Source organism: Notolepis coatsorum (genome assembly GCF_963971535.1).
Source record: "Notolepis coatsorum genome assembly, chromosome: 8".
Classification (NCBI taxonomy): domain Eukaryota; kingdom Metazoa; phylum Chordata; class Actinopteri; order Aulopiformes; family Paralepididae; genus Notolepis; species Notolepis coatsorum.
Window position 1 is genome coordinate 137,741,456 of NC_140172.1, and position 15,490 is coordinate 137,756,945.

At 45.4% G+C, this 15,490-nt stretch overlaps 1 protein-coding gene across 2 annotated transcripts in view; it reads left to right on the top strand.

Moving 5' to 3' along the window:
- Positions 1-14,198, top strand: part of frmd8 (FERM domain containing 8) — a 35,985-nt gene extending 21,787 nt beyond the window's left edge. For both annotated transcript variants that reach the window (XM_084320817.1, XM_084320818.1), the window contains exons 6-11: positions 1,351-1,517; positions 1,997-2,206; positions 3,363-3,486; positions 5,545-5,694; positions 9,161-9,665; positions 10,251-14,198. In XM_084320817.1, coding sequence (XP_084176943.1) covers positions 1,351-1,517; positions 1,997-2,206; positions 3,363-3,486; positions 5,545-5,694; positions 9,161-9,665; positions 10,251-10,366 — 1,272 coding nt within the window. In that variant the 3' untranslated portion in view covers positions 10,367-14,198. The remainder of the gene's footprint in view (positions 1-1,350; positions 1,518-1,996; positions 2,207-3,362; positions 3,487-5,544; positions 5,695-9,160; positions 9,666-10,250) is intronic.
- Positions 14,199-15,490: the final 1,292 nt, after the last annotated feature.

The following is a 15,490-nucleotide window of genomic DNA, read 5'->3' on the forward strand; positions in this document are numbered from 1 at the left end:
GGCAGCATATTCTCCCCGATGGCGATCGGAGCACGGAGGGTCGTGGACCCGCAACGCAGCCGCGAAGCCGGTGATGTGATTTTTTATTGGTTTGTCATGACAAACCAATTACATAATCCAACATATGTGTAAAGAAACAACATATTCCAGCGAGCTCTACCAATCAGAGCGTAAAACGGCAACGCGGAAACCCAACTGTGTTGTAGAAAGCATAGACGCTGCCCATACCTGTACCTTCCCTCCCTCATGCTGCTGCTATGATGCTCGAATTTCCCCCAAGGAGATCAATAATAAAGGAATATCTTATCTTATTTTAGTGGAATACCTATGTCATTTGGAATCGTCGAATATTCATTTAACCGTCCCTGTCCGCTGTGTGACCTCTTAGACAAATCTATTAAAATCTTCTGTGACTTACAGAGCTATCATGGAATGGAACTCATTGCCAAGCTACTTCGCTGAAATAGAATCCAAAACCACTTTCAAGAAAACATTTAAATACCATCTACTAACGAGCATGCACTGAACCCTTATTATGGCATAGCGGTGAAAACCAATTGAAGGTTAATTGTATTTATGTTGATGGCAGTGAGTGCTGCTCAGGAAGCACTATTTATTTGATTTAAATTATTTGATTTTAATACTATACTAATAAGTATCTAACTGAGGATGAGATTGTTAATGATGTTGATAATGATGTAATTAATGTTGATAATGATGTAATGTATTGAATATTATTGTATTGTTGTAAGTGCCGGACCCCAGGAAGAATAGCTTTTGTCAAGTGCAAAAGCTAATGGGGATCCTAAATAAACATAAACTTCTTCTTAGCGGTCAGGTGGCGTAGCGGAGATTGCGCTCGTCACCAATGCAAGAGGCTGCGGTCTCGACTCCCGGAGTCAGCATTGCCTTGGCTTGGGCTGATCGTCATACTAACTCGTTTGGCTGAGTTAGGGGGAGGGCAAGTCATGGGTGGGAAACTGGCGTTGTGGACAGCGACGCCTACAGGTCAGGTCTGGGCGCCTGCTCAGCGAAAGGCAGGACTTGATGAAGGCAGCGTGACCTCCCACGCGTTACGCTTCACCAATGAGAGTCCTCGCTGCCAGGTGAAAAAAGAGTCACTGGCTGTCGCCGCGTGTGTCGGAGGAAGCGTGCGGATGACTTCAGGGTTCCCTTGTACCGACCAGTAGGAGAACATGCGCACAACAACCAGGCAGGGGGGGGGGGGGGGGGGGGGGGGGGGGGATTGGCACAACGACTAAAATTGGGACGGGGAGAAAAACTGAAAAATGGGAGAAAGAGGATACATTTTTAATAATTTTTTTTAAACAAACTTCTTGACTTGAGCAGATTGAAGACGAGGCGGTGCTGCGACTCCTGTACGACGAGGCGCGGGGCAACATCCTGACGGGTCGCTACCCCTGTGACCCGGAACACTGTACTGGCCTGGGCGCCCTGTCCCTCAGCCTCGACGAAGGAGCCGGTCTGGACAACCAGAAGGTCAGCGCCATCATAAGGTAAGTCAACGCTGCCCCCCTTTTTATTAATTTTATATATATATCTTTTATTGGTGAAACATAGGTGGTACAGAGAAGCAAAGGTTGTTCATCAATATTAACATATCACCATGGTTCTTTTTTTGTACAGTCGAATCAGTGTGACTTGAATGTTTAGGTGTGTACAGTCAAATCGGTGTGCAAATTGCTATTCGATAATTAATGGGAACTATTTTAATACTAATCGGACCCCCCCCCCCCCCCCACACCTCATTGCTAACAGCTAACACTAGCGGACCAGGCTAGCGTATTTCCTGGAACAAAAGCATTAATTCTGAAAGTTTTAGTGTAGCTTCCGGTAAAAATGAGGGGAAATATATTTTTTGGAGACAAAACTATATGCGCATAAACTATTCGATTTCTTCATAATTGAACGACTATTCGAATATTCAATGCCCATGTATGTATTGACTCGTGTCTCGTGGCTCCGCCCCCCGCAGAGAGAAGAAGCTGTCGTCCTTCCTGCCGGCCCACGTGGCGGGAGGGGGGTGGCTGCTCTCTGCGCTGCGGGGGAAGGTGGGCCGTCACGCCGGGCAGGAGCAGAAGCTGCTGGAGGAGTACAGGAGGATCAGCCTGTCGGTCAGCAGCCCGGAGCCCGCCCACCACCTGCGACAGTACCTCAGCACCTGCCACTCGCTGCCTTACTACGGGTACGACCGCCGTCTCCCTCTAGTGTTCAAACGTTGCAACTGCAGAGACCATCTCAGACGACACTTGTAGACGTTAGACACAGCATTAAGGACGTGCAGACGTTCAGCTTTAACCCTTTCACTGCCGCACTACCAAAGCGGTTAACCCTTTCACTGTGACAATACACAGAAGGTTAACCCTTTCACTGCCACACGACAGCGGTTACCGTCGGTAGTGTGGTAGTAAAGGGTTAACCTTCTGTAGTGCGGCAGTGAAAGGGTTAATTCCAGGGTGTTTACATCCACATTGAGTGAGCCATGTAGGAATTGTTGTCCTTTTTATACATAGCCCCCCCCCCCCCCAACCAAAAGTGATACAAATGAACATAAACATACATGAAGTCGTCATATTTAAAGATCCCCTCTTAATTTTTTTACAGGTTGTTATTTGTGCAGAACCTGTCGGGTGTTACAGAACTTGTCAGAACTTGTCAGGTGCTCAGAACTTGTCAGGTGCTCAGAACTTTCAGGTGCTCAGAACTTGTCAGAACTTGTGAGGTGCTCAGAACTTTCAGGTGCTCAGAACTTGTCAGAACTTGTGAGGTGCTCAGAACTTTCAGGTGCTCAGAACTTGTCAGAACTTGTCAGGTGCTCAGAACTTGTCAGAACTTGTCAGGTGCTCAGAACTTTCAGGTGCTCAGAATTTGTCAGAACTTGTCAGAACTTGTCAGGTGCTCAGAACTTGTCAGAACTTGTCAGGTGCTCAGAACTTGTCAGGTGCTCAGAACTTTCAGGTGCTCAGAACTTTCAGGTGCTCAGAACTACTCAGAACTTCTTTCAAACACGTCTTGTAAGCTAAGTAGATATTGACAAGAATATAAGCTGATATTTACACGTCTTGTAAGAATATAAGCTGCTGACTCGGAAATTCCTGGTAAATATCAATGGGTGCTTGTTGTCAATTTGCATATTAATAGATCCTTGTATCTCAATGAGGGTAATGGTGAGATTAAGACATTTTCAGTAGTTTATTGAGCTATTTGATACCCATATTTATACCCATTTGATACCCACATTTATACAAATTGCTATTCAATACACAACACATTTAAGGGTTTAACATACCTTCCATATCTCAATATGTCTTGTGATCTAATGGAGTGTTCTGTGACTGCAGGTGTGCTTTCTTCTACGGGGAGGTCGATAAGCCTGTCCAGGGGCTCCTGCAGAGAGGAGGCCGCAAGGCCGTCAACGTGGGGATCAGTCTGGAGGGTGTGTACGTGGTGGACATGAAGGAGAAGGTGAGACTGTTATGTAGTTACTTCTGTTATGTAGACAGTGACACATCTGTTTGCAGTCGTTATCTACATTTTATATTATGAACTAATTTGTCTATTGTCACGGTCTGTACTTATGTAGTCAGGGTTCCCACTTGTCATGGAAAACCTAGAAATGTTTAATTGTATTTTCACTCAGATAGTTTATGTAAACCTAGGTTGTGTATTTAATTTGCAACTCAACTGTTGGGTAGGATTTTATCAGCGCCTCCCAATTTGTGTCCCCTTTGTTTTGTCCGTCACAGCATTTGACTCATTACAGCCATGCTAGTCACATGACTCATTACAGCCATGCTAGTCACATGACTCATTACAGCCATGCTAGTCACATGACTCATTACAGCCATGCTAGTCACATGCAGACTTAGCTCCAAGCCATGTTGTTCTTTTTGCATGCAGTACAAATAGGTTACTTTTGACTATTTATTTTTTGACATGCATACACACGCATACATATATATATATATATTAGGGCTGTCAATCGATTACAATATTTAATCATGATTAATTGCATGATTGTCCATAGTTAACAATTATTTTTATCTGTTCAAAATGTTTCAAGTGTTTAATACTCTTATCAACATAGGAGTTGACATATATGTATGTATGTATGTATGTATGTATGTATGTATGTATGTATGTATATATATATATATATATATATTAGGGATGCACCGAATATTCGGCCACCGAAAATTTTAGGCCGAAAATGGCCTTTCGGCTTTTGGCCGAGAGTTTTTTCACCGAAAATATATCACTGAATGTCAAAGAAGAGAAACAACCTGTAACCTAACACGTGTTGTTGTGATGATTTCATCAAAACGCGGCTTCAGTCATTACATGCGCAACGTGAGCTCTTCAGTCCTGCATTCTGCAGCCTCTGATAACTCCTCTTTGGACTCTGGAGTCGCGCTGTTTCTATGTAAACTCTGCACGCAACGCGTCCAATAAATGCGTCTTTAACATGCTTTATATCCTCACCATTACTATATGCCCGTCGCGGTTAAAAACCTTTTTGATTAACGTTAGCGTTAAGCTAGCTAACAAGGCTTCCGGTCCTCTTTCACTAGGCCCTCTTAAAGCTACGTCATCCCCCGCTAATAGTCACGGGAGATGTAGTAAATACAAGTCCTTCCATGTAGGCTAGAACGCTGTGAATTATGACAGTAGTTCAAGTTTCTTTATTAGTTGTCATACAAAAATACAGAGTACTTTTATATAAAATGCTTACTGTGCCCACTACAGTAACATCATTAAGTCTGCTATAAGCTATTCTCCCTCTCATGTGTGCAGATCTTTATGCAGTTTTAAAGCACGTTGGCTTTGTTCTGAATGCACTTTGTTGTAGTTATCCTACAGAGAAAAGAAAATGCACTTGACTTGGAATTAATGTACTGTATGCATTCAGAAGTGCTGAATAAATGTTTTATGGACCCATAATAGTGATTATTTATTATTTAAGTTAAGTTTAGCCATAATCATATATTTTTCCATAATCGGGTAGCTGAACAACATTGGTAAAAAAAAAATTCTATTCTATGAATCATTTTCGGCCTTTCGGCATTCGGTTTTCGGCCAACTGTTTCCTAGTTTCGGTATCGGTTTCGGCCAAGAATTTCCCATTCGGTGCATCCCTAATATATATATATATATATAGTGGACCATATATATATATATATATATCATATGTATACACACAATAAAGTTTGTTCAACTGTAAAATTTCCCACCTCCAGTATTTATCTTTTGTCACAACTCTTTGATAACTAAATCTGAGGGATTCTTGCCAACAGTGTGAATATTGACAGGTCTGTCTGGATATTCATTTGCATACACTGAGTAGTTAAACTAATTTACAGTGTCGTCGAGATGGTACATTCACATGTGTCATAGTGCGTCAATAAATACAGAAACATCAGACACTCAATCATAAAAGAAATGTATAATAAAAAGTAAAAAAATCTATACAAAAAATAACCCTGTGGTAATCATTGTCTCCATGACTGTTGTCCTCCTGAGCAGTATGTACTGCTCGGCCTGCGCTTCAGTGAGCTGTCATGGGACCACAGTTACCCTGAGGAGGAGGGCGACTCCCACATCCTCTGGCTGGAGTTCGACGGAGACGAAGAGGGTACCCCCGTCAACAAGTTGCTGAAGATCTACTCAAAACAAGTAAGTACGACTCTTTGTTTGAAATATGAGACGAAAAAAAGAAATTAAATGACAACAATTACTGTAACTGAAATAAAAAATGTACGTTCATAAAAATTTACTTTTTAGATAACATTCAGTCACTAGATGTCGCACTAGAGCACCAGCATGTAATTTATCTAATCCGGGGCTATAGATAACATTCAGCCACTAGATGTCGCACTAGAGCACCAGCATGTAATTTATCTAATCCGGGGCTATAGATAACATTCAGCCACTAGATGTCGCACTAGAGCACCAGCATGTAATTTATCTAATCCGGGGCTATGGATAACATTCAGCCACTAGATGTCGCACTAGAGCACCAGCATGTAATTTATCTAATCCGGGGCTATAGATAACATTCAGCCACTAGATGTCGCACTAGAGCACCAGCACGTCATGTATCCAATCGGGTGCATTCCACGTGGGGAAGTAGGGAGGGGATACGCGCAACATGTAAACAACAACATTCATTGTTGTTGTACAAATGGCTATATCGTCGGACTTCCTCGGACAGTCTTTCTTGGATTTGGTCCATGTTTGTAACGTAGTTAATCATGATCGATAATGGAACGCTCCGGCCAAGCTCCCGGGATTATGAATGGTAAATACGGAAGTATGTCAGAGGAACTCATACCCATCCCGGCCCAGGGCAGCGGCCAATCACAGCTCTGCGCCTTCCACGTCCGCTTGTGTCGATTTGTCGCGCCGTTAAATTGTTTGGCTGCGTGTCGGCCGGGTCGCTGCACGCTTTGTAACCACTTTGGTGTCCGAGTATACATTAGGCATTAGTGTCAAATCAACTGAGCCAGTGTTTCTTGATTGCCCACTCTGTGACTTGTTGTCCCTACAAACAAAGGTTTTACAAATTGTTTGTAAAGGCTTTATTCTGTCGGGTCATTAGACCGCTTGGCATTCCAAGGCAGGGCGCTAGCCGGCTGGGACCCTGGCCCTGTTTCATACCAGTGATGTTGATCGAGAGTCCTTTCTAGGGCTGACCTTCGATTTTTTTTTGGAATTCGAAGCTTCGGGGCCGAGATTCGATTTTAATTCGAAGCTTCGGAAAAAGAAAAAAAAACAAATTTATTTTTTTATTATTATAATTATTGTCATTTTTTTGTTGTTGTTGTGGGACTTGTACAGCACTTTGTTCAACTTTGTCAGTGCTGTAAAGTTTAAACCTTTTTAAATCTTAGACAAACTAAACACTGCTTCCATGAAATATTGTAAGCCGTCATTTGAGGCTTTATAAAAGCAGCACAATGAACACAAATCTGTCCGTGCCGAGTCCAACCTCATCTTAAATAACAAACAGCATTGCTTGTTGTAATTAACACTTTAATCGCCGAAGACGCTGTGCAGCGTCTTTCCCCGCCATGCTTATTCTGCCGAAGACGCTGGACAGCGTCTTTGATATCAATATTTCAAAAATCTGTGATCGAAATCATATTTCTCCCCCGGAGACATTATATGTACTGGTGAGCCCCTCTCAACTATCCAACGGTTCAAGAGCGCCATCTGGTGGCCGATCGGCCGATCGCCCACACAGGAAGTGATGCGGATGAAGTGGTGCTCACCCATATTTCGTCCGGGCACTCGCTATCGTTAGCAGGACTCCATCTTGACACACTGGATGTCGATCGGTTGCAAATAACTCGATAAACAACATGATTTGGACGTATATACTATTATACAACCTGGAAATGGATTGGGTATTTCTACATCCCATAATAGGAATATTTCAGTTCCACGCTCATCGTCCAACGGCGCGAGGAAGATACGGTAAGATCCAGCGTTATTTTTCAACGTGTTCTTTACTAACTGCTCTAATGATCATATCACCCACACTAGATGAATGATATAACGTTGCCCACGGAATTATAAACGACCCCCCGCCCATCCGGTCAACATCAGATCATACTTAGTAACTCCTAGAAGCACGTCCAGTTGACATTTTTTATCTCGCACAGATTCCTATCAAACTGTATTTGATCATCAATATAATGCATTTGGGGCTATAAATCAAGTTCTGGAGAAAGCTGCAGAAAACGATAAAAACATACTTATACTTTAGACCGTATTTTAGTATGAATATGTGAATGAAAAAGTATAACGTTGCTACACCCTGAACAATAGATATAGGACGTTGAATGGGCCATGGTAATGTCAATTTAGCAATACAATTTAAAAAGTTATAGCCCTGCAAAGAAGGGGAACTTCTCCATGTTAAATAGGGCTGGCGATGGATGGTAAATTATGAATTTAACCCCGGCGATCAAAGTGTTAACAAAGAGAGACAGAGTTGATTTTGCACAAAAAAAAAATTCTTTACATAATCGAATTTTATTTTCATATTCGAAGCCCATGCCCATCGATCGAAGCTTCGAAGTATTTAAGACAGCCCTAGTCCTTACTCAGCACAGTCACTGTCCGTCAACTAGTTGCATGTGTCACAAATCTGTAGTGCACATTTCGGTTAGGCGTCCATTGAAATTAGATCATACGTTTATAGTGAATAAGAGAACATTATGATCAAAGTTGTTATACCGATTTAGTGCAAAATGTAACCATTTCTTTTTATGATCATTTGTATTTATTTATTTAGGATAAACATGTCCCTTATTGCATGAGATGATTAAACACGGAGAGCTGAGAGGGGGAATTCTTGAGGGACGTCAATAGGGCTCTTATTTCCTTACTTCTAAAGAAGGACAATGATCCAAATGACTGGTAGTTATAGGCCCTCTTCACCTCTTCCACCCGACGGGACCGGTACCGGTTCCAAAATGACATCACGTCATAAATCAGTCTCACATAATTAGCGTTTTATTTTTCAAACGTATTCAAGAGTAAACATAACCATGTCACAACAGCAGTCATAGTGTATATTTTCAGCAATATGTTTGTTTACCAATAGGTTAAAGTGTTATTAGTGAGATTTTAGTTTTTGAAATGTGTTGTTGTGATCGTGGAGATCCGCCATTTTGAATTAGCGGCTGTCGCTGAATGATGGAAAATGTAGTCATTTTGAGAAGAGGACATCCAGAGCTTTCACCTTGTGCCATTCACCTTGTGCGCCCTGGGAGCCACTGGCACTTACCTTCACATGTTTTGGGATTGTCCACCGGTCGCTCGTTTTTGGAAAGCCATAACCTCTAAACGTTCAGATATAGCTCTTTGACTATACCCCACTATCTGCAACGACACTACTACTGAATTATATCTCCCAGCTTCCGGCTCCTATACAACAAAAAATACTCATTCTTGCTGGATTTACAGCAGCCAAAAAACTGATAGCTGTAAGATGGAAACAACCTGACAAACTTAAGATAATTTAGGGGAAATTGTGTCTTAGCATTATTTTTATAATTCTTCTTAGAACACAATTTCTGACCACTTGAGAATTGCTGAACACGGTTAACGGTTGTTTCTCCTCCTCCTCCAGGCAGAGCTGATGAGTGGCTTCATTGAGTTCTGTGTGGAGCTGAGGTCTGCGTCTGAAGGGGGAGCAGCGGACACAGAGACCACCGACGCCTGGCAGCCTGCCGGACAGGACTGCAGCTCTGGAGGACCGGACGGCATCACCGGAAAAGGGGACAGCATCACCGAAGGACTGGAAGGCAGCACCAAACAACAGGAAGGCAGCACCAAACAGAAAGGCAGCACCAGACAACAGGAAGTCAGCACCAGACAACAGGAAGGCAGCACCAAACAACAGGAAGGCAGCACCAAACAGGAAGGCAGCACCAAACAACGGGAAGGCAGCACCAAACAGGAAGGCAGCACCAGACAACAGGACGGCAGCACCAAACCACAGGACGGCAGCACCAAACCACAGGATGGCAGCACCGACAGGGCGCGAGGTGGACGTCGTGGGAAATTGCGACGACAAAGCAGTGTGGTGTGTAGTCGGGTTCAGGCGCTAAACACCATCAGCTACGTGGATAATGGTGAGTCCAGTAGAGTTTCAGTTCATCAGGAACCATAGGAGTCCAGTAGAGTTTCAGTTCATCAGGTCAGGAACCATAGGAGTCCAGTAGAGCTTCAGTTCATCAGGAACCATAGGAGTCCAGTAGAGTTTCAGTTCATCAGGAACCATAGGAGTCCAGTAGAGTTTCAGTTCATCAGGTCAGGAACCATAGGAGTCCAGTAGAGTTTCAGTTCATCAGGTCAGGAACCATAGGAGTCCAGTAGAGTTTCAGTTCATCAGGTCAGGAATCATAGGAGTCCAGTAGAGCTTCAGTTCATCAGGAACCATAGGAGTCTAGTAGAGTTTCAGTTCATCAGGTCAGGAACCATAGGAGTTCAGTAGAGTTTCAGTTCATCAGGTCAGGAACCATAGGAGTCCAGTAGAGTTTCAGTTCATCAGGAACCATATGATGTTTTTTGTGGATGTTTAGAGGTGTATTTGTGGATGTTTAAAGGTGTATTTGTGGATGTTTAAAGGTGTATTTGTGGATGTTTAAAGTTGTATTTGTGGATGTTTAAAGGTGTATTTGTGGTTGTTTAAAGGTCTATTTGTGGTTGTTCCTCAGGTAAGGAGATCAAGCGTGTGAAGCCGAAGAGAGCTGCCTCCTTCTTCACCCGCCAGGCGCCGGCCGCGCCCTCGTACTCCGCCGTCCAGGCGGTTGACAGTCTGGAGCAGGGCTAAGTCCCCACACTGCTTCTTCTTCCAAGACCAAAACTCAATACGGAGACATTAACTTTTACATTAACATCCGAGTCTTCCTCCAGCGGACATGGTTGCGTTATTTCATTCCTGCTCGTGCGAGCCGACCGAAGCCGGTCCCCCCCCCCCCGACGCTTAGATTGCATTTTTTAAAACCACTTTGACAAAATATCTCAAACATCTCCTTGGAATTTCACTTTGGGATTCTAGAGCTTGGGAGCGGTCAGTGACGTCATCGCAAACGCAACGGACACATGCCTTCATGCCTCTCCTTCACTTGTTTTCATCACTCACTCATTCACCTGTTTTCATCCCTCACACCTGATTTCATCCTCACACCTCATTTCATCCTCGCACCTCATTTCATCCCTCACACCTCATTTCATCCCTCACACCTCATTTCATCCTCACACCTGTTTTCATCCTCATACCTGTTTTTTTTTTATTTTTTACTTTTTTCTCCCCATTTTCAATTTTTCTTCCATCCCAATTTCGTATTATCCAATTCTTCCCTCCCCTGTCTCGAATGTTGCTAGACCATGCCTCCCACTGGTCGGCTGCAATGTGGACGAAGCCTTGCATCACGTGTCCCCTCCGGTACACGAGGAGGCAGCCGTCGCATCTTTTCACCTGTACAGCGTGATCTCTCAGTGGCGAGGAGTAACGCGTGGGAGGCTCATGCTGCCCCCAATACTTCCTGATTCTGCTGTACAGGCGCACCAACCGACCTGTAGGAGTCGCTGTCCACAACGTCCGATCCCCACCCACCGGCTTTCCCACCCCCTAATACTGCCAATTGTATTAGTATGAATGACCAGCCAAGCCGGAAGCAACGCCGAGAGCTAGACTCGAACCCAGCATCTCCTGCGTTAGTGGCGAGCGCCTTGCCCACTGCGCCACTTAGCCGCCCATCCTCACACCTGTTTTCATCCTCACACCTCATTTTATCCCTCACACCTCATTTCATCCTCACACCTGTTTTCATCCTCACACCTGTTTTCATCCTCACACCTGTTTTCATCCTCACACCTCATTTCATCCCTCACACCTCATTTCATCCTCACACCTCATTTCATCCTCACACCTCATTTCATCCTCACACCTCATTTCATCCTCGCACCTCATTTCATCCTCACACCTCATTTCATCCTCACACCTTTGTCGCTGTAGTTCTATTTCTAGTAGTTCTAGTTCTATTTATTCGCTGAACCTTTGTGACAAGGGCGACGCTGTGGACCCAAACGGAATGAATAAAATTACGTCTCTATGAGCTGCTTAGAGATCATTCTCCTCATAGAAAAGATACCGAAAGAAAAGCGTCTCTCACTTCTTGTTTTCGTTCAGAATTGACCCTGAAGTGGAATCGCAACGGCAGGGATGTGCAGAGTGAGCAGCATGTTTTTCTGCCGCTCTGTGTGTCTCCTGTCGTCAGAGTGCAGGACTACAGCAGAATATGTCTCACTCCAAAAAGGCTTGCAAAGCACCTCATTCATACTAACTCACTCAGTCATTTAGTGGTTCACGCATTGATCAGTCACTCTGCCTCCTAGTGGCGGCTCACAGGCGTTGCACTCTGCCTCACCTAGTGGCACCTCACAGCCGTGGCACTCTGCCTCCTAGTGGCGCCTCACAGCCGTGGCACTCTGCCTCCTAGTGGCGCCTCACAGCCGTGGCACTCTGCCTCCTAGTGGTGCCTCACAGCGTGGCACTCTGCCTCCTAGTGGCGGCTCACAGCGTGGCACTCTGCCTCCTAGTGGCGCCTCACAGCCGTGGCACTCTGCCTCCTAGTGGTGCCTCACAGCTTGGCACTCTGCCTCCTAGTGGCGGCTCACAGGCGTTGCACTCTGCCTCACCTAGTGGCGCCTCACAGCCGTGGCACTCTGCCTCCTAGTGGCAGCTCACAGGCATTGCACTCTGCCTCACCTAGTGGCGCCTCACAGCCGTGGCACTCTGCCTCCTAGTGGCGCCTCACAGCCGTGGCACTCTGCCTCCTAGTGGCGCCTCACAGCCGTGGCACTCTGCCTCCTAGTGGCGCCTCACAGGCGTGGCACTCTGCCTCCTAGTGGCGGCTCACAGGCGTGGCACTCTGCCTCCTAGTGACTCTGCCCCCTAGTGGCGCCTCACAGGCGTGGCACTCTGCTCCCTAGTGGCGCCTCACAGACATGGCACTCTGCCCCCCAGTGGCGCCTCACAGGCGTCGCACTCTGTCCCCTAGTGGCGGCTCACAGGCGTGGCACTCTGCCCCCTATTGGCGGCTCACAGGCGTGTCACTCTGACTGATGTCTAGAACATCTGCGCTCCACTTCTATGAATGTATGTCCTTGTTCATTCAATCATTACATTTCTTTATCACATTATGCAACATTCTGCACACACTTGGCCATGTGTCTGTGTCCCACCCGTTCTATGACTAATGGTCTGTACTTCTATGGCTGACGGTCTATAGTACTATGGCTGACGCATGTAGTTCTATGGCTGAATTTGGTTCAAATACATTTTAAAACCAGGTTCTAAAATACATCTGGAGGGGAACTCCAGACGCAGGCCGCTGTCTCAGAACGCACCCAACTCTACAATCTTATCAACATTTCAAAACAGGCCTTATTGTTAATCGGTAGCTTACAGGGTAGAATAGGAGTAACAGCTGAAATTCACCTACGACAAAACTGACCTCACTTTGACAGTTATTATTAATAAAGAAAGACACACTGGGGGCAGGTAAACACGGTTCACTTCATTTAGTGTCCGTGTAAACGGTCGAGTGTCCAATCTGAATGATTTTCAATCCGGTTGATGAAATATTCTCCCTGTAACCACAGCTCTTGTGACCGCTGTGCCGTAATCGGCGCTGACAGCTGTGCTGCGTGTCGTTTGACACTATGCCCCAATCTGTTGCGTGGGACGCCTGGCGTTAGGGTAACATCTTGACCACGACAGAGAGAGAGCAGGCTAAAAAAATAAACCAACTTGGAATCTGTTTAATTTAAGCCAATCGTAACTGTTTGGGCTCTTCCATATGCATGATGTATGTTACACATGCTTGTAATTACACTGTGTACAGTGATTATTATTAATATTATTAGTACAAGGGAATGTTGCTAACCGACTTTTGTCACAATGTTGAGACAAAACCCCACAAGCGCCTCTAGGGGGCAGCGTGGGCCAGGGCTTGAGCAGCACCAGGACCCCCGAGGTCCAGCCAGGCTGTGCCCTGCAGCCTCCCGAAGAGTGACAGACCTCCGCGTGTCTGCAGTCCGTATGCATGCGTCTCCATAGTCCATTTAAAAGTACAGGAAATTACTAATCAACTAACAAGGTTTTTGTGGACTAAGGGAGCGGCCACACAGAGAGAAAACAGATTTGTTTCTAAATAGAACCTGGCTAACGTCTACTCGTGCGTTTGCACAAAAATGACAGCTTTGGCTAACGACGACGTGTGCTGTCCGTTCCAGAAAAAAAGGTTTATCCTCAACAACGGTTTCTGTCCGTCGAAAACGAATACAAAATCAGTGGAGAGGCGGGACACATCCATCAGCCCCGTCCCGAGAACGGACACTCGTGTCATCATCAGTCGAAGACGGGAGGGACATAGCGGGTCGCCTCCTAAGACCAAAGCAGCTGATTAATGGACTGGAAAAACTGGCAGGGGAACATCTCGTCAGTAACTACAGGGGCAGGTTCTATACTGTGTCGAGGGGAACATCTCGTCAGTAACTACAGGGGCAGGTTCTATACTGTGTCAAGGGGAACATCTCGTCAGTAACTACAGGGGCAGGTTCTATACTGTGTCGAGGGGAACATCTCGTCAGTAACTACAGGGGCAGGTTCTATACTGTGTCAAGGGGAACATCTCGTCAGTAACTACAGGGGCAGGTTCTATACTGTGTCGAGGGGAACATCTCGTCAGTAACTACAGGGGCAGGTTCTATACTGTGTCAAGGGGAACATCTCGTCAGTAACTACATGGGTAGGTTCTATACTGTGTCAAGGTTGAACATCTTGTCAGTAACTACATGGGCAGGTTCTATACTGTGTCGAGGGGAACATCTCGTCAGTAACTACAGGGGCAGGTTCTATACTGTGTCAAGGGGAACATCTCGTCAGTAACTACATGGGTAGGTTCTATACTGTGTCAAGGTTGAACATCTCGTCAGTAACTACAGGGGCAGGTTCTATACTGTGTCGAGGGGAACATCTCGTCACTAACTACAGGGGCAGGTTCTATACTGTGTCGAGGGGAACATCTCGTCAGTAACTACAGGGGCAGGTTCTATGCTGTGTCAAGGTTGAACATCTCGTCAGTAACTACAGGGGCAGGTTCTATACTGTGTCGAGGGGAACATCTCGTCACTAACTACAGGGGCAGGTTCTATACTGTGTCAAGGTTGAACATCTCGTCAGTAACTACAGGGGCAGGTTCTATACTGTGTCGAGGGGAACATCTCGTCAGTAACTACAGGGGCAGGTTCTATACTGTGTCGAGGGGAACATCTCGTCACTAACTACAGGGGCAGGTTCTATACTGTGTCAAGGTTGAACATCTCGTCAGTAACTACAGGGGCAGGTTCTATACTGTGTCGAGGGGAACATCTCGTCAGTAACTACAGGGGCAGGTTCTATACTGTGTCGAGGGGAACATCTCGTCAGTAACTACATGGGTAGGTTCTATACTGTGTCAAGGTTGAACATCTAGTCAGTAACTACAGGGGCAGGTTCTATACTGTGTCAAGGTTGAACATCTCGTCAGTAACTACAGGGGCAGGTTCTATACTGTGTCAAGGTTGAACATCTTGTCAGTAACTACATGGGCAGGTTCTATACTGTGTCAAGTGGAACATCTTGTCAGTAACTACATGGGCAGGTTCTATACTGTGTCAAGTGGAACATCTTGTCAGTAACTACATGGGCAGGTTCTATACTGTGTCAAGGTTGAACATCTCGTCAGTAACTACATGGGCAGGTTCTGTGTCGGACGCAGGTGTTGACACGTGTGACTATGTGGTTGAAACACCTCTGTGTGTTTGTGTACCAAAGCGGTCCTATCGGGGTTAACCCTTTCACTGCCGCACCACCAAACGGTTAACCCTTTCACTGCGACAATACACA